The sequence below is a fragment of the Sapajus apella genome, unplaced genomic scaffold (assembly GCF_009761245.1).
Source record: "Sapajus apella isolate SASKATOON/1434 unplaced genomic scaffold, GSC_monkey_1.0 scaffold51, whole genome shotgun sequence".
NCBI classification, from domain to species: domain Eukaryota; kingdom Metazoa; phylum Chordata; class Mammalia; order Primates; family Cebidae; genus Sapajus; species Sapajus apella.
Genome location: NW_022436991.1, coordinates 15,205,844 through 15,222,670, shown reverse-complemented (window position 1 = coordinate 15,222,670; position 16,827 = coordinate 15,205,844). Strand labels below are relative to the sequence as shown.

The window sequence follows — 16,827 nt, the reverse complement described above, 5'->3', positions numbered from 1 at the left end:
AGCCACTGGCCTCCGCATTCCTTTCCCAGTATACCCCCCCCGCCGGGAGGGCCGCTCCTGCCGTAACTCCGCCTGGGCGCGGGGTACGCTGGGAGTTGTAGTTCCGGCGGCACAGCCTTACAGAGTCTCCGGAAGTGTAGGCGTGAGCGGCGGGGCAGCCCAGGCTTTGGGTAGCGGAACTGCAGAAGCTGGCTGCCGCTCCCGGGCCGGTCATGAACGGGCCGGCGGACGGCGAAGTGGACTACAAAAAGAAATACAGGAATCTGAAGCGGAAGCTCAAGTTCCTCATCTACGTGAGTGCTGCCACGGGAAGGTTGTGGGGGGTGAGGCCTGGCGTGGACAAGATCTCAGGTGTAAAGCGGGTGGGGCGAGCGGCCGCGGGGTTCCGGGGCCCTTCGCGGATGACCGTTGGCCCAGCGCCCCCCTTGCCCTTGATGCAGGAGCACGAGTGCTTCCAGGAGGAGCTGAGGAAAGCGCAGAGGAAATTACTCAAGGTGTCCCGGGACAAGAGGTAAGGCACGTTGCAGGGGCGGGGGGCGATGTGGTTCCTAGCGATCTACATTCGGACCCCAACCCCGAGTAGGGCCACAAGTGCATGGACTCTTTCAGGGATCCCATGGGCCAGCTAGGAGGGACAGGGGCCCAGGAGAACATTGCTTCGCTGGGAAATCACTGTCCATCTCCCCTCTTCTGCCTTCCCCTCAGTTTCCTCCTAGACCGACTTCTGCAGTATGAGAACGTGGACGAAGACTCTTCAGGTGAGCGAGTTCTTGAAAATTTGGTGGAGGGCATGGTTCCTGGCACTTAGCAAGCTTCCTGGGCCCCCACCTTTTAGGCAGTGGCGGCTGATGGAGCCTCCAGTGGATCTGAAGCCTAGTTGCCTGCCTTCCACCTCCTGAGCACCTATTGTGTTTCAGGCACTGTGCTTGGCACAGGGGATACCGGCGGGGGAAAAAATAGACAAAGCCCTTGGTCTCTTGTAATTTATATTCTAGTTGTAAGTAAATGAAGAAATAGACTAGAATTTTAGGTCATGGTAAGAACTAGAAGATAATGATAACAGAATTGTGTGGTAATGATTGTAGCAGAACAAGGGTTAACGAACTGTTTCTGCAAAGGGCCAGATGGTAAATAAGCTTTCTGCAACATACAATTTTTGAAGCATCTACTGAATTCTGCTGTTATAGTATAAAGCAGCCATAGCCCAGATTCAAATAAATGAGTATGGCTGTGTTTCTATACAACTTTATAGCCACGGAAATTTGAATTTCCTATTATTTTCACATGAAAAAAATTTTTTTTTCAACCGTTTAAAAGTTAAACAGCCATTCTTAGCTTGCAGACTACACAAGCAGACAGCAGGCACTGTCTGAATAGAGTACTCAAGAAAGGCCTTTCTTGAGTTGGGACCAGATTAAGAAACCAGCCTTCCAGCCTGGGTAACCTAGTGAGACCCCCGTGTCAATTAAAAAAAAAAAATAGCCATACATAGTGGTGTACACATGTGGTCTCAGCTACTTGGGAGGCAGAACCAGGAGGATCCCTTGCCTGAAAGGTTGAGGCTGCAGTGAGTCTTGATTGTGCCATTGTGCTCCAGCCTGGGAGACAGGGCAAGACTGTTTCAAAAAAAAAATAAACCAACCTTGTGAAGAAGTAAGCTAGAGCTGTCCTGGAGGAATAACACATTCAGGTACCCTGAGCTGGGCTTGGTTGAAGAGCAGAGGGATAAAAAACAGCACTGTTTTCCTCCCATTATTTGAGTATTGTCTGCATTTAACTATATTTTACATCATGACCAGGGCTCAATATACATAGCTACAAAACAAAGTTTAACAAAACTTTTTTTTTTTTTTTTTTTTGAGATGCAGTCTCGCTCTTGTCGCCCAGGCTGGAGTGCAGTGGCATGATCATGGTTCACTGCAACCTCTTCCTACTGGGTTCAAACAATTCTCCTGCCTCAGCCTCCCAAGTAGCTGGGATTATAGGTGCCTGCCAGCATGCCTAGCTAATTTTTGTATTTTTAATAGAGATGGGGTTTCACCATGTTGGCCAGGCTGGTTTCAAACTCCTGACCTTGTGATCCACCTGCCGCAGCCTCCCACAGTGCTAATGATTACAGGTATGAGCCACCACACCCAGCCAAAACATTTTTAAGATCACTGTACCAGTTCATCTGGATACCTTTTTTTTTTTTTTTTTTTTTTGCCTTAGGAAGACTTCACCTAAACCTGATACTTTTTAGACTGCTTTTTTTCCCTTCTTTTAGTGTGGTTGCAAACCAATACATTGATTTCATGACTTCCACTAATGGATTGAGACCCACAGTTTGAAAAATCCCTGAGCTGGGCCTTTGTGGGCCTATTCCTGGGTGGGACCCTCATAGGCCACGTCACGTAGAATCACCTCTCCACAGTGCCTTTGAACATTGGTCTGAGGCAGGGACCGGCATGTAGCAGCCGGCCAAGTTTTGGGTCATAGTGCTTTGTTGGAACACATAATACACATTTGCTTGCTCTGGGAGTACTTGAAGATGAGGTTAGGGAAATAGGCAGGGGCCCACTCAGGTAGATCATAGTAGGAGGTTTGGCTCTTACTGTAGCCTCTCATCCCCTGCCTCTCCCTTCCCTAAGGGCTTCCAGTTAACATCCTATTTGAGGGGATTTCAGGGCTCCTGCCTTGTAGGAGAGAATCCAGCACGTTCATGGCCAGAGTGGGTGGCATCTGAGAAGGAAGAGCCAGCGATGTGGGCCCCACTCCTGTCATGGAGGTTTACAGCTTGGTCAGGAAGATACAAACGATGCTCTTCAGCACAGTGTGGGGGTAGCCATGACAAATGAGAGCAGAGGGTTCTGGGAGAGCCTGCAGTTAATTGGGCTTGAGGGATTCTAGAAGACTCCTAAGAGGAGGTGGCATTTAATCTGCTCCTTAAAGGGTCTATCTGAGCAGAGGCATTGGCAACAGCTTCTATGCGTAGCAGTCGTTTGTTCAGTGAAAGATGGCCCCTCTAGGCAGAAGCACTGAACTAGGGAAATACATTTCTTTTTTAAGGAAATAGGTCAGTGTGCTGTAAAGAATACAGTTATGGGCCAGGCGCGGTGGCTCACGCCTGTAATCCCAGCACTTTGGGAGGCGGAGGCAGGTGGATCATGAGGTCAGGAGTTCAAGACCAGCCTGGCCAATATGATGAAACCCCGTCTCTACTAAAAATAGAAAAATTAGCTGGGCGTGGTGGCGAGTGCCTGTAGACCCGGCTACTTGGGAGGCTGAGGCAGGAGAATCACCTGAACCCGGGAGGTGGAGGTTGTGGTGACAACAGTACAGTTATGTTAGTTGACCAGAAAGATATGTTGAAGCCAGATTAAGAAGCACTAAGAATTCATCCAGTTAGTGGGGCATATCATCAAGAAGGATGTGACCAGGTCGGTTTTTGGTTACTCTGGAGTTGGAGTTGGACCGTGGGTGGCAGAGTGAGGTGAGACTACTCAGCAGGTGATTTTTGACATGCTGGTGGCCTGACCTGTGGCAGCTAGCCTGAGGAGTAGTAGATGAAGGAGAGGATGAGGGGTGGGTGAACAGGCCTTGGTTATGGAGAGTGGAGCTGAGGCAGGAGCTGAAGACGGCTCTGCTCAGAGGCAAGGAATGAGTGGCATCAAATAGCCAGGGAGTCACAGACCTGGGTTGGAGTTGCAGTGTCATGCCTTACCTTCTGAGCCTTGGTGACCTCATGTGACAAGTGAAGGTACTGCCCTTTCCATCCTCCTTGGATGGTCTGATGACAAGGAGAGGTGGTAAGTGGGAAGGAGGCTGGCACCCTGGCCATGCATGGCAGGTGTGTCGTGGAGGAATGAGAGCGGGAGGGAGGCTGGGGAGGCTTGAGAGGCTGTGGACCTCCCTGGGACGGCATGGGTGTGTGTGTGCGTGGACGTGCCCATCAGCTGGTGAGTCAGATTCCCCCAGGGGCCCTTCTGTTGGGTTTTTGGTTTGTTTGGTTTTTTTGAGACAGGGTCTTGCTCTGTCTCCCAAGCCGGTATACAGTGTTATGGTCATGGCTCACTGCAGCCTCGATCTCCAAGCAATTCTCCTGCCTCAGCCTACTGAGTAGCTGGGACTAGAGGCACACACCACCATGCTTGTATAATTGTTTTTGTTTTTAGTAGAGATGAGGTCTCGCTAGGTTGTCCAGGTTCCTCTTGAACTCCTGGCCTCAAGCAGTCTGCCCACCTTGGCCCCTCACAGTGCTGGGATTCCAGGCGTGATCTCCATGCTTGGTCCTCTGGTGCCCTCCTGTAGTGTAGAAGAGGTTATACCCTTCTGGGATGGACTGGGATTCCCCCACCCTTACTGACTAGCTGTTCCTGTAACAGACTCAGATGCCACTGCATCATCAGATAACAGCGAGACAGAGGGGACACCCAAGTTATCTGACACTCCAGCCCCTAAGAGGTGAGAAAAAGATGCATTCCTCTCGCTGGGGAGGGTCAGGTGGACTGCCTGGGCTCCTAGCCACCTCTGACCCCTCCTGTCCTTTCTCCAGGAAGAGAAGCCCTCCGCTGGGGGGGGCCCCCTCTCCCTCCAGCCTCTCCCTGCCTCCTTCAACAGGGTTTCCCCTTCAGGCCTCCGGGGTCCCCTCCCCATACCTGAGCTCGGTGAGTTGGGGTCAGGGGTGGGAACTGTCGAACCAAAATGCCTGGGAGTAAGGTGGCGTCATTTGGGCAGAAGGGCTGGGCCTCGGGGCAAGGTCAGCCCAACTCTGGGGACATCTGTCTGGGTGTGGCCAGCAAGTGTCCCATGGAGGGTGTGAGTGGGGGCTGCCCCCTTCTCTCTGGTGTAGGAACGGGGCCAGGCGTGATTGAGGAGAGCAGAGTCCAGGACAGCGTCCTGCTGCTGCCCCCACTTCTGTGCTCGGGAGCCCCGGGAGCCACACTCATCACCATCTCTTTTGTTTTTCCATCCTCCTTTTGTTTGCATTTCTTCCCCCAACCCTCACCCTGTCCACTCCGCCTCCCATCTCCATCCCTACTCCTGCCCACAGCTGGCCTCCCCCCGCTACCCCTCATTCCCTTCTGACTACCTGGCCCTGCAGCTGCCTGAGCCCAGCCCCCTGAGGCCCAAGCGGGAGAAACGGCCCCGCCTGCCCCGGAAACTCAAGGTACCCTGACGTGGGGGCGCTAGGGAGGGGCAGGACGGCAGGAGGACAGCCACCTGAGGGAGGCTCAAGGTGGGGTCCTGTCAGAGAACCCTGAACGGTTGATTTGGGGCTGCAGGGGATCCAGCCATCGCTCTGCACTGTGAGGTGGACCAGAGGAGTCCCAGCTCACAGGCCCGTGTGGAGACAGATCAGGGCAGAACCAGCCTTGGGGGACCCCGCGTGTCAATGCCGGGGATCTGCCCTTTCACGGCTGCAGCGTAGCGGGGCCAGGCTCGTTTCCCCAGGTGGGCATGTTCTGTGATGCCCGGCAGCCCCAGGGGGCAGGATTATGGGCTCTAGAGTCAAGTCAAGACTGCCCGTTAGAAACCACGTGGCTTTGAGCAGGTCTCTGCTACCCTCTACGCCTCCTAGACTTGGCACCTGTAGGGCGAGTGGTCCCACTTGATGTGACCAACAAGTGCCCCTGGAGTGCCTCCCATGGGCCACACACTGTCCCGGCTGTGGCAGATAGTGGCAGTGAACAAAGCCGACCAGTCCCTGCCCTCATGGAGCTCACATTCTAGCAAGATAGGCAGAAAACATACTAGAAAAATAGGTACGTGTGGAGAAGAACGGAGTGAAGTACGAAGTGTGGGGACCCCCGGGGACAAAGCTGACACTTTGGGCCCAGCAGTCTGGGATGTTCTTTGATCAGAGACACAGGAAATGACCACGCCGTGTCGCTCCTGGGCCATGTTTCTGTCGGGCAGAGACCCTGGGAGGGTGCGAGCTGGGCTTGTTGCAGGATCTGGAAGGAGTCTGTGTCAGGGAGGAAAGTCAGCAGGGACATGGGCCCTGGAGCAGGTCAGTGGCGGGAGCTCCTGAGGTGCCACTGAGCAGGCTTCACTGTGAATGAAGCCTTGGAGAGGGCAGTTCCCCGGCAGGGCACAGGTTGCAGGCATGGGGAGTCTGATCTCATTGCATCTTAATTAAATTTCAGATACCAGTGGTCATAGAACAGACTGGGTGAGCGGTGGGGTGAGTCGGGATGGGAGTGAGGAGGCCCCCTCGGTAAACCAGGCAGAAGGTCCAGAGGGGACTGCAGACCCATTTCAGAGAATGAGCCTCGGGAGTTCCTGGAGGACCTGGTGTGGGCTGTGCGGGAGAGAGGCCAGGATGCCTGCAGGGCTGTAGCCTGAGTATGAGTGGAGTCACCCTCCCTCAAGATGGGAGTGCTGTGGGAGCACAGGCTTGGAGGGAAGCTGAGTCTGGCCGCAGACGCATCAGTTACCATCTGGAAAGCAGCTAGACAGTGGCCCGTGAGGGGCTGCGCATTTGGAAGCCGCCAGGCTGCGCATTTGGAAGCCGCCAGGCTGGCAGTAGATGCAAGCCTTAGGAGAGATGGGGATGGGCTGAGGGGCCGAGCTGAGTGGGGACCAGCTGGGCAGCTCTCAGGTTCTGGAGCCAGAAGCAGAATGAGGCCGCGTTTGCGGTGGTCTGGAGTGCGGGATCTGGAGCTCGAATCCCAACTCTACCCTTTTCTCTGTGTGACCTTGGCCCTGTGAGACTTTACCTCTTGAGCCTGAGAAGCAGAGGTGACAGTACTGGCCCTGGTTCTTAGCAGGGGGGTGGCAGGCAGGGTGGGGTTGGCATGGCATGGGGGGCACTTTGAGGCTTTCTGGCTGGGCGTTGAGTCCTAAAGTGGAGTCTCTTCCTAGAGCAAAGTTCTGGATGTTCTGGAGAGAAGGTTTGGGAGGGCAGCTCAGGTCCATGGCTGTGCAGGGAGGCAGGGAGAAGCCAGGAAAGGCCTCAGCGAGGAGAAAGTGTGAGCCCCGGGTGAGTGGATTTGGATATTCCCGGCTGAGGCCATGGTGGGAAGGGAGACGGGCACAGTAACAGTGCAGCTTGGGCCAGAGCAGGAGTGGTAAGAGACACGACCTTAGCAAGATGAACCGGGTGGGGCGGGGTCATGGAAGGCCTAGACACCCATCTGAAATGGGAGTTTGCCTGTGACTCTCCGGGGAGTGGGGGTCCCTGAAGGATCTGGGGGACTTGGTGTGAGGAGATAGAAGGAAGGGAGTTAAAGCAGAGGAAGGACAGCTGTGAAGACAGAAGCAGGTTGGTTCTGTCAGGCCTAAGTCGGACTTGGCCGGGTTTGAGTCCCAGCTCTTCCAGTACTCACTGTGGGACCTCGGCGTGTCATTTCATGCCTGGAGCCATAGTTTTCTTCTCCATTCACTAGTGTCGTTGTGCAGAGAAAGTGAGTGAAGGGATGAAAAGCGCTGGCCCCATGCCTGGCCCTTAGTAAGCCACAGAGAATTGTGAGCTGCTGCCAGTCAGGCTGAGGATGCCACTGAGGAAGTCCAGGCCAGGGTGGGATGTGCTGCGCACAGCGGGGAAGGAGAGGTGGTAGGCAGAGGAGGGGGACGGTCCTCGTGCAGCAGGCTTTCCAGTCGAGCATGCACGCCTGCTCCTGTGTGTACTCATGTACACACAGGCGGCCTGGGACAGGGCAAGGGGGTGCTGTTCAGAGCTGGGCCCCCATCTGTTGTCCATCCTGCCGGCCTCCTATATCCTGAGGCCTAACCCACCCTGGCTCTCATGCCACCCCAGGAGCAGAGGTGAGGGTGGGGACTCCTTAGAAAGCAAAGAAGAGGCCACAGGGCCAAATGTGACACTCAGAAGGGCCACTGGAGACCACGCATGGCATTTCCTGCCAGCTCACCCAGCACCTAGCCCAGGGCCAGACTGGACATTGCCCCTCAGGACTCAGTAGGACTGTGCTTCAGCACCTCCGTGTCCATGCCAGGCTCAGCCTCCTCTGCTGGCAGCTGACCTCTTCCCGCTCCCCAGTATCCTGAAGCTAGGAAGGCATTAACAGAAACCACCTGGCACACAGCAGGTGCCCAGTTTGTGCCCACAGACAAAGCATGGGGACTGCAGAGGAGACCCATAGAGCTCTCTGGGGAGGGTCTGTGAGGACCTGGCAGTGGGGGGATGGAGAGTTGGGCAGGTCACATCCCAGCCTCAGAGGACAAAGGACTTCTGACAAATAGAGCAGGATGCCCAGGTGGAGGGGCCACCTGTCATCTGGCAGGCGGCACTCCGTCCTGAGGCCCCGAGTGGCGCGGTGACGCGCTCAGGTCTGTGTTTTAGAGCTCGTGCTCTGGCTGCAGTGCGGAGGAGCTGGATCTGGGAGAGGCTGCAGGCAGGGAGTCCAGTTAGGAGGCTGGGACCGCAGCCCAGGTGAGCCGAGAGGAGGGCTGGGCCTAGGCCATGGCTGCGGGGATCCCGAGGAGGGGCCCATCCAAGACATAACGGGCAGAGAAGCCGCCAGGGCTCCAGGCTCAGGCAGCCTGTGATACCCTCCACTGAACCAGTGAGTCCCGCAGAAGAGGAGGAGGAGGGAGAGGAAGCCGGTGACGGCAGGTGGCACCAGGTGGCACCTTTGGGACCCAGCAGCAGGCAGGCAGGCACTCCAGGCCAACTCCGCCTCTGGCTTAACCCGCCTCAGGGCAGCCCAGGCGCCTCCCTAGAGAGGGCAGGGCCGGGCCTTTCCCTCCCGGTTTCCTGTGAGACACCCCCATCCCCTCATCTCACGTCCATCACCACCCCCAGGCACTTGCTGCTTTGAATTTCCTGAGGGGCTGAGGGTGGGCAGACCCTGAGTGCAACATTGGCTGGCCCGGCTGTGCCCAGGGCCCCTTCCCTTTCCCCAGAGCTGCCCTGGGGGGCAGGGCCCGGTCCCCTGAGGCCCCAGTGCCTCCCTGACTAGCCCCCCTGTGTTTCTTCCCCCTGCTGCAGATGGCGGTGGGACCCCCTGACTGCCCTGTGGGAGGGCCGCTGACCTTCCCTGGCCGGGGTTCTGGGGCCGGGGTCGGGACAGCCCTGACCCCCCTCCCGCCCCCCAAGATGCCCCCCCCCACGATCCTGAGCACAGTCCCTCGGCAGATGTTCAGCGACGCAGGTAGCGGGGACGATGCCCTAGATGGGGATGATGACCTGGTGATCGACATCCCGGAGTGACTACAACCTTGCACCACGCCCACCGCAGCCCCACCCGGCGCCTCCCAGTGCAGCACACACGAGCCCAGCTTCCCGGAGGTGTTTATTGATACCCAGCTGCCATGCTCCGGCTACTGACACAACCAGAAAAGGCGTAAACATGCACGGGTGTCCCCCAGGAGGGTGGCAGGGGCCCTGCCTTCAAACCCTGGCCCCATCCAGGGGACAGTTAAACGAGTGGCTGGGAGCATCTGCCACCTGCTGGAGAGGCAGAGACGCTGCGATCGCCACCCCTTTAAAAGGGCAGCTGTACGGGGCTAGGTTTTTTAATGAAGTTTCTGTATTAAAGGAGTGGCTCTGGGTTGGTTTTTTTTGTCTTCTTTCTTTTTTTTTTTTTGAGACATTCTCCTCCTCTGAACCTCCCCTAATCCGACCTCCTCCCTGTCGGGGGAGAGGGACGGGGCAGCGTGGAGAGGCCGGAGTGAGGAGCTCAAGGGCCTGGGGCCGGGCTCTGAGCACTGCCCAGGTATGCAGAGGATGGGGTGTTTGCATATTTGCAGGGACTAGCGAGTCAGGCAGGAGGTTTGCATATGTGAATATAGAACTCCACAGCCCCTCACGAGCAGACAGACCTGGGTCACTGAGACTCACAAAAATAAGACAGGTAGTGCAGAGTGGGGGCCGCCCACCCCGTGTAAACGTGCAACACACTCGTGCGAAGGTTGGGTACTGGGCCCGGCCCGATGGGCCTGTGCAGGGCACTGCTGTCCACTCAGGCTAAGGACAGAGCACCGGCCGCAGGGGGCAGCTCGCTGGTCAGGGTGTGCCAGCGCTCCAGGGCTGCATCCGGCTGCTGCAGGCAGTCGCTCCAGTGCTTACGGGCCTCGCCTCGGGCACCTGGCCCGAGGGACACGCCACCTGGGGGAGCAAATGGTGGAGTCAGGGCCACCTCCCTGGCACTCACCCTTTCCCGGCACCCACAGCGAGCTCATCCCTCACCGATGAAGTCATTGGATTTGCCAATGTCATAGTCCCAGACTGTGACTTCCAGGGTCTTGGTGGCCAGAGTGGAGAGCTCTATCTCGTAGAAAAACTCCTGGGGACAAGGCCGGCCGCCCATTCGTGAGCTGACTCCTCAGCCCCCCAGCCCCTCCCTGGCCTGCTTCTGCGTCCAGTCCCACCCGGGTACCTCGTTAAATTCTGGGTTGAGAGTCTTCTTCTTCACAGACGTCTTATGCTTGGATTTCTTGTCCACGTCAGGCCTCAGGTACCTGGGAGTGTGTTGGAGGGAGAGGAACCAAGGGGTCAGGGACAGGCCATGCCCAATTCGGGCAGGGGCAGGCTCCCAGGGGAGGAGAGGCTCAGCGCAAGGGCTCACGTCTTGACGTAGGGATCCGAGTAACCGTTGACGTCCATGGCAGCCAGGTGGGCACAGCGCAAGATGCCTACCAACAGTCCCCGGCGCCGCGAGCTATAGCTGAGACTCAGCAGGATGCGGCCACGCTCCTCCAGCAGCCCCGGCCCCTGCTCTGCCTGCTCCAGCTGCAGGGCACAGGCGCAGGGTCAGCCTGGGCCCGCACCGCCTCCCACCCACATGCATCTCTGTCCCTGTGAGGTGCCTCACCTCCTTCAGGTAACAGGAGATGCCCCTCAGCGCTGCCGACATGGAAGAGGGGGACGCCAGCTGAGGAAGCAAAGAGAAGGTTCTGGAACCCTGGCCTCCCCTCCGGCACTCCTGCAGGGCCCCCTCCTCTGGCACCCCTGCAGCCCACCCCCCACACAGACCGGGACCTGGCGCTCGAGGCAGATGTTAAAATGCTTCTTCTGCGAAGGCTTGAGGCGGCGGAGTGGCACTCGGATCTCCCCAATAAATTCATTGTGGCTCAGCTTGTCCTCGTCACACACGGCAATCCTGGGGGGGAACGGCAGTGTCAGTACCCCAGGGGTACCTGAGCCCTGTTCCAGCCTGGAGGAAGGGCCTCCGACCAGCACAGCTCTGCCCTAAACACTCCGTCTCATCTGGAAGACGGGCTGGCACTTGAGAAGGACAAGCAGATTTGCCCGGTCCTCTGTCCCTCCCTCAGCAGCCATCCAGCTGTCCCTGGTCCCTCAGGAGCTGCTCAGCCTCTTCGGGAAGCCCTCAGAAATCTTGGAGCACCGCTCACTGCCTCCATTCAGGGCCTGGGGGCAGAAGCCGAACACCAAGGTAGATGTGGCCACAGACACAGGCCATGAGAGCTAGAAGGACCTTGGAGCCTTGGGCAGCCAGACAAGGATCCCATGCCTCCTCAGGACGCCTGTCCTTTCCCTGCATACGGCACAGAGCCAGCCCCGCAGGGATTCATGAGCCCAGCGACTAAGAAATGACTGTTCTCCGGCCACCCATCCTCCCACAGCGCTTGCTCTGCCTCTGCTGTGACCCACTGCCACATCGGCCATCTGTGGCATGGAGGGCTGGCACATCCCAGCCCTGCCACTTCTGAGCCACCCGTGTGACCTGGGGCAAGTCACTTAATCTCCCTATGCCTCAATTCCCATCTGTAAAATGGAGAAAATCAAGGGAAAGAAAGGTGAAAATGCTTAGTCCAGGCTGGGCACTGGGGAGTGCTCAGTCATTTTGAGGTTCATTCTGGTTCCGGCCTCTGGCCTCCCTTCCATTCCACCCACATACCCGACACCAAGGTGGCCTCTCCGCCACACAGCCCTGACCATCAGGGAAGGGTCCCGGCTGCAGATCTAAGCACAAAGGCAGAGGTCTCTCTGGAGCCTGGGTTTTGCTGCCCACTGCCTGACTCGAGGGAATACTCTCCCCACATCTCCATCTCCTGGGGTGATGGAGTAACTTCCCTGTCCCTGAAGACTTCACTCCTTAGAGATTTTAAGGGAACTCAGGGCACAGAAGGGGCAGACCAAAGCTGCAGGGTTCTGAGAAGGGGTCTCAGCGACCCAGGTACACTTTCAGGAGTGGGCAGAGCTTGGACTGAGCCCCAGATGAGTGGAATTTAGGCTAGCCAGGAGGAGCTTTCCAAATAAAAAACAGAACAGGAAAAGCAGGAGTTGTGAAACTGGTCAGTTGGAAGGGAGTCCTCTGTTTGAGAGGTAGGAAATACTTGTTTTTGTTTTGTTTTGTTTTTGAGAGTCTCGCTCTGTCACCCAGGCTGAAGTGCAGTGGTATGATCTCTGGTTACTGCAACCTCCACTTCCTGGGTCAAGCAGTCCTCCTGCCTCAGCTTCCCGAGTAGCTGGGATTACAGATACATGCCACCATGCCCAGCTAACTTTTGTGTTTTTAGTAGAGGCGGGGTTTCACCATGTTGGCCAGGGTAGTCTCAACTCCTGACCTCAAGTGATCGGCCCACCTCGGCCTCCCAAAGTGCTGGGATTACAGGTGTGGGCCACTATGCCCTGCCTGCAGGAGATATTTGGGGGGCAGGAATGGCAGGGAAATATTTTGGCCTGCTGCCAAAGGGGATAGGGAGCCACTGATGGTTCTTGAGCATCAGAGAGATAGGGGCTTCATGGGATATAGATCAACCAGTGGTTACAATGACAGCTGTCCCCGAGCTGCTGCTGGACCTGGATCCTGGGTGGCAGGGAAGGGGGCCCTCACCTGAGAACCTTGTGTGTGATGTCGTCATCCGTGATCCCGCTGTATGTCAGGTCCTCATTCCACACAGGATTCAGCGTGTTCCTCTGAGTCTTCGTTTTTAGCTTATTGGCCTGGGGTGTGGGGATAAAACGTTCTAAATACCTGTCCTCCAGCCACAGGGCAGCTGAAGGCATGGGCAGCGGGCTGGGAGGGAGAAGAAGCTATTACCTTACAGGCTCCAGGCAGCAGGTGCAGCTTGACATAGGGGTCTGCAAGGCCATTGAAATCCATGGGCTTGAGGCCCTGGAGCGGAGGGGAGGGGAGAGAGGGCTGGAGGCTCCCGGCACCTCTCTCCCTCCCTCTTGTAGAGCTGGACCCTGGAGGGGCCCAGAAGGAGGGTGCAGGGGTGAGAGGAAGGAGCAGGCCTGGGAAGGGAGGGATGGAAACCCACGCCTCTGGGGACCGCACGTGGGCTGGGGAGGCAGGGAGTGCCCACCTTGGCCCTGAGGATGCTACAGTGCAGAGTGCAAGAGGCCTGGTCATAGAGAAGGTCAAACTCCAGCGTGCCCAGGGCGGCTGGAGAGAGAGGAAAGGCAGCGTGGGTCTGTTTGGAGACAGGCGTGTGCGAGAGGCCGGCAGGCAGGCACTGGCTGTGTGTGTCTCCCTCTCTGCCCACCTGTGAGTGTGTGTGCAAGAGGCTGAGTGGGCCCGTGCGTGTGTGTGTCTGGGTCCCTGGCTCAGCCGCAACTGGGGCTGTGTGGGTGGTGGAGTGTCTCAGCAGAAATATTGAATATTGAGTCTTGCTGAAGCTGTAATCTCCACGCCGACTGCAGCTGTGTTGGCCATCCCTGCCACCCCCCCCCAATGCCCTCCTCCCCTACATGCACACCCAGCATGGCTCATCCCCCCACCCCCCATAGCAAGCCTGGAGACGCCCACCGGCATGTGGGGCCTCCAAGCCCCCAGACTCACTGCCATCATCCGAGTCATAGCTGTCCACCTCTGCACCATCCTCAGGCGTGGTGGCCCCAAGGAGGGCTGCAGGGGGGGCCAGAGCCAGTGGGGCCAGATGGGCGGGGGCCTCCCCACCGCCCCCGCCGCCCCCTTCAGGTCCTGGTCCCCGGCGGGGGAAGTAGTCAGAGATCTGGCGGATGGGCCGGATGGGCCCGGGGCACACGTTGATGGCCATGTGCTCCTGGATGTTGATGGTCATGCGGTCGCCCCTGCGGCCCCTCATGCAGCACCCCTGGCTGGGGGAGGCCGTGTGAGCCAGTGAGCCCAGGGCCAACTCCTCATACCTAACGGTCCTGGCTGAGAGCCAGGCAACAGCCTCCTGGGTCTGCAGGGCCCTCACTGGCCTCACTTCCTAGGTCGAGGGAGAGGGTGGCCTGTGCCAGCTGGTGGCAGGCGGGAGGCCTGGGCCCTGCAGACCCCAGGCCGGCTCCACGGGGGCTGGGATGCCAACCCACTCCCCTCAGAGATTGAGGCTGCACCACCCCGTCCTCACCCAGTCACCTCTAGGTTGTCCCTGTACCATCTTGCCAGCTCCTTCCTCTCCTCCCGGGCTCCCATCTGCTCCTATGCCTGCCGGTCCCTCAAGGGGCCCTGCAGGGCCCCGCCTCTGTTTCTCGGAGGCTCTGTCCTCTGCAGCAGGCGCTGGTCTGGTCAGGGTATCACCCACCCTTCTAAGCTCCCACTCCCCACTGTCCCTTCATTCAGCCCCAGGACCTGTCTGCCTGCCTGGTTCCCCTGCGCGCTCACCGCAGCCCACGGTGGAGACCCCAGCCTCAGATGCCACCTCAGGCTCCCCGGTAGCGCACACAGGCTGGCACGCTCCCCCGCACCTTCACGCCCCCGGCCTGCCCAGCCCCCTGCACCTGTCTCTGCCTCCAACAGGTGCCCAGGCACTGGGGGAACGGCGGGCGCAGGCTGAGCGGCGGCGGCCGGCGATCCCCAAGGCGGCGGGCGAGGAGAGCGCGGAGTCCGGCGGTGTGAGCCGACAGGGAAGGAGAGCCGAGAAAGTCAGGGGAGGAGGGGGTGAGCGAGGTGGAGGCGAGGATGCAGCCGGCGCCGCCGGCTGGGGGCAGGGAGGGGCGCCGGGGCTGGGGAGGGGGCGGGATCTCGGGCTCCCACCCAGGGCCCGCTCGTAGCGCACGCGAGGGCACACACAGACACGTGTGCTCGCGCGCGCACACTCACGCAGGGGCACACACTCGAGTGTACACATCCAGCCGCGCACCCCCGCGCGCACACGCCTGTGCCCACGTGTGCACGCTCACAAGCTTGCACACCCTCCAGGCGCGCGCTGGCACACTCACCCGGAGAACTTCGCACGCACACGCACTCGCAAACACGCGGGATCCCTGCGCCACCGGGAAGCGGCCGGCAGAATCGCCGGGTGTTCCCCAACTCCTCCTGGGAGACCCGGGCCCCCGCTCCCGCCCGCGCGCGCGGCTACGGCGCCTCCTTCCCTCCTTCCCTACCTCCCTCCCTCCCGGGTCCCCAGAGCCGGACCACCGGCCTTGTTGCCATGGCGACGCCGGCTCATCTTCCCCCCCCCCCACCCCCGCGCGTCTTCACTCCCCTCCCCTGCAGGGAGCTAGGGCCTCCGCCCTCCCCTCTCCAGGTCCGTAGGGACCCAGGGGCGGAGAGGGGCAGCAGGTCTAATCCAGGTCAGGGAGGTCGAGGTCCCCGAGCCGGGCTGGGGAGCCTCACGGTCTGAGGGAGGAGGCAGAGGTCTGAGGCTGCCGCTTCCCCACGCCCCCTCCCTTTGGCCGTTCAGGCCTCTCTCCTTGCGGCCCAACCCAACTTCCAGGGTCCTGTGTCCCCTTAACGGGGATGGCATCTCCTTTGGGAACCAACCTCCCTTACCCTGTCCTCTGCCTTCTCCAGTTTTGCACCGCAGATGGGGAGGGGTGTAGGGGCTTGGCTCTGAAGGCCCTAGAGCCCTGCCGTGGCAATTCCCCATGGGCTGCCATTTCTCACCCAAACCCTGCCACCCCCAGGCCGACCCCACCCTGTGCCCTGCCCTGCGCCTGCCATCGGCTGTCAGTCCACCCATGGCCTGCGATCTTCACTCTCCTGTGCCCCAAACTTACCATCCCGAAAACACGAAAGGGCTCATCACCCCCACTGCCCACCACTGACTCACCCAACCGTTTCCTGCAGTTCCTGGGACACAGCTAGACAGCTCAGGCCTAGGATCTTGGCTCACGTGCACTCTACCTGGGAGCCGTGTTTCCTCAGGGAGTCACCCTGGGTCCCCTCTTTCTAGGAGCCTTCCTGGGGCATCCCGCTCTGCCTCTCAGCTCCAGCGCCGTCAGGACTTCGCTCTGCCCGCACCGTTTCACCAGTGACTCCCCCACCAGCTGGGAGTTTCACTGGAGTGGCTGATTCATCTGGGAGTCCCTAGTGTCCCAAACTGGGCCTGGCACGAAGTCGGCATCTCTAAGCGCTGTTATTTAAAACAGAAATCTGGTTGCACAACAAAGCGAGCATATCCAACACACCTAGCCTTACCCTTAAAAATGGTCAAGATGGTACATTTCGTTATGGGTACTTCGCCGCAATTTTTTTTTTTTTAATAAAAGAAATGGAACCGAGCGTGGCGCGTGTAATTCCAGCTACTCTAGAGGCTGCGGCAAGAGGATTGCTTGAGTGAAGCCAGCCTGGGCAACATAATGAGAAGCAGTCTCTTTAAAAAAACAAAAAAAAAAGTAAGAGAAATGTGAAGTCAAGAGAGAGGGGCCGTGTGCAGTGGCTCATGCCTGTAATCCCAGCACATTGGGAGGCGGAGGCGTGTGGATCACTTGAGGTCAGGAGTTTGTGCTCAGCCTGGTCAACATAGCGAAAACTTGTCTCTACTAAAAATACAAAAAATTAGTCAGGTGTGGTGGTGCATGCTTCAGGAGGCTGAGGCAAGAGATTTGCTTGAATCCAGGAGGGGGAGGTTGCAGTGAGCCAAGCTGGAGCGACGGCACTCCAGCCTGGGCAACAAGAGCAAAACTCCGTCTCAAAAAAACCAAACCAAACCAAAACAAAAACACTGAGATATCACTTACTACCCATAAAATGGGCAAAATCAAAGTGTCTGGGCCGGGTGTGG

General features: G+C 58.3%; 2 protein-coding genes across 10 annotated transcripts; one reads left to right on the top strand and one right to left on the bottom strand.

The window, feature by feature from the left end:
* The first annotated feature begins 51 nt into the window (after positions 1–51).
* Positions 52–9,494, top strand: INO80E (INO80 complex subunit E). Of its 5 annotated transcripts, none has more exons than XM_032243144.1 (8): positions 52–293; positions 441–511; positions 706–758; positions 4,365–4,443; positions 4,535–4,646; positions 5,033–5,149; positions 8,285–8,374; positions 9,080–9,494. In XM_032243144.1, exons 1-7 carry the CDS (start codon positions 213–215, stop codon positions 8,351–8,353), a joined length of 582 nt encoding a protein of 193 aa, XP_032099035.1. In that variant the 5' UTR covers positions 52–212; the 3' UTR covers positions 8,354–8,374; positions 9,080–9,494. The 5 variants fall into 5 exon arrangements, with proteins under 5 accessions (XP_032099035.1, XP_032099034.1, XP_032099033.1 ...); XM_032243143.1 differs by having other exon boundaries at positions 8,933–9,494; XM_032243142.1 differs by lacking the exon at positions 8,285–8,374.
* Positions 9,477–16,309, bottom strand: DOC2A (double C2 domain alpha). 5 transcript variants are annotated; one of them, XM_032243137.1, is made up of 12 exons: positions 15,821–16,309; positions 14,600–14,651; positions 13,695–13,972; positions 13,219–13,298; positions 12,951–13,025; positions 12,744–12,853; positions 10,919–11,045; positions 10,758–10,817; positions 10,512–10,675; positions 10,323–10,404; positions 10,133–10,229; positions 9,477–10,051 (listed from the first exon to the last, which is right to left on the bottom strand). In XM_032243137.1, exons 3-12 carry the CDS (start codon positions 13,957–13,959, stop codon positions 9,906–9,908), a joined length of 1,206 nt encoding a protein of 401 aa, XP_032099028.1. In that variant the 5' UTR covers positions 13,960–13,972; positions 14,600–14,651; positions 15,821–16,309; the 3' UTR covers positions 9,477–9,905. The 5 variants fall into 5 exon arrangements, with proteins under 5 accessions (XP_032099028.1, XP_032099029.1, XP_032099026.1 ...); XM_032243138.1 differs by lacking the exon at positions 15,821–16,309 and adding an exon at positions 15,041–15,199; XM_032243136.1 differs by lacking the exon at positions 15,821–16,309 and adding an exon at positions 15,206–15,228 and having other exon boundaries at positions 9,499–10,051.
* Between the last annotated feature and the right edge of the window lie 518 nt (positions 16,310–16,827).

Bases quoted from the DNA above. Each gene is read 5' to 3' on its own strand.
- DOC2A (XM_032243135.1), bottom strand. From the start codon at position 14,949: ATGTGTACACTCGAGTGTGTGCCCCTGCGTGAGTGTGCGCGCGCGAGC. The intron at 13,026-13,218 runs GTGGGCACTCCC...CCTCCGCTCCAG, and splicing joins GTAGCATCCTCAGGGCCAAG to GGCCTCAAGCCCATGGATTT. The intron at 10,052-10,132 runs GTGAGGGATGAG...TTGCTCCCCCAG, and splicing joins CAAATCCAATGACTTCATCG to GTGGCGTGTCCCTCGGGCCA.
- INO80E (XM_032243140.1), top strand. From the start codon at position 213: ATGAACGGGCCGGCGGACGGCGAAGTGGACTACAAAAAGAAATACAGG. The intron at 759-4,364 runs GTGAGCGAGTTC...TTCCTGTAACAG, and splicing joins CGTGGACGAAGACTCTTCAG to ACTCAGATGCCACTGCATCA. The intron at 4,647-5,032 runs GTGAGTTGGGGT...TCCTGCCCACAG, and splicing joins CCTCCCCATACCTGAGCTCG to CTGGCCTCCCCCCGCTACCC.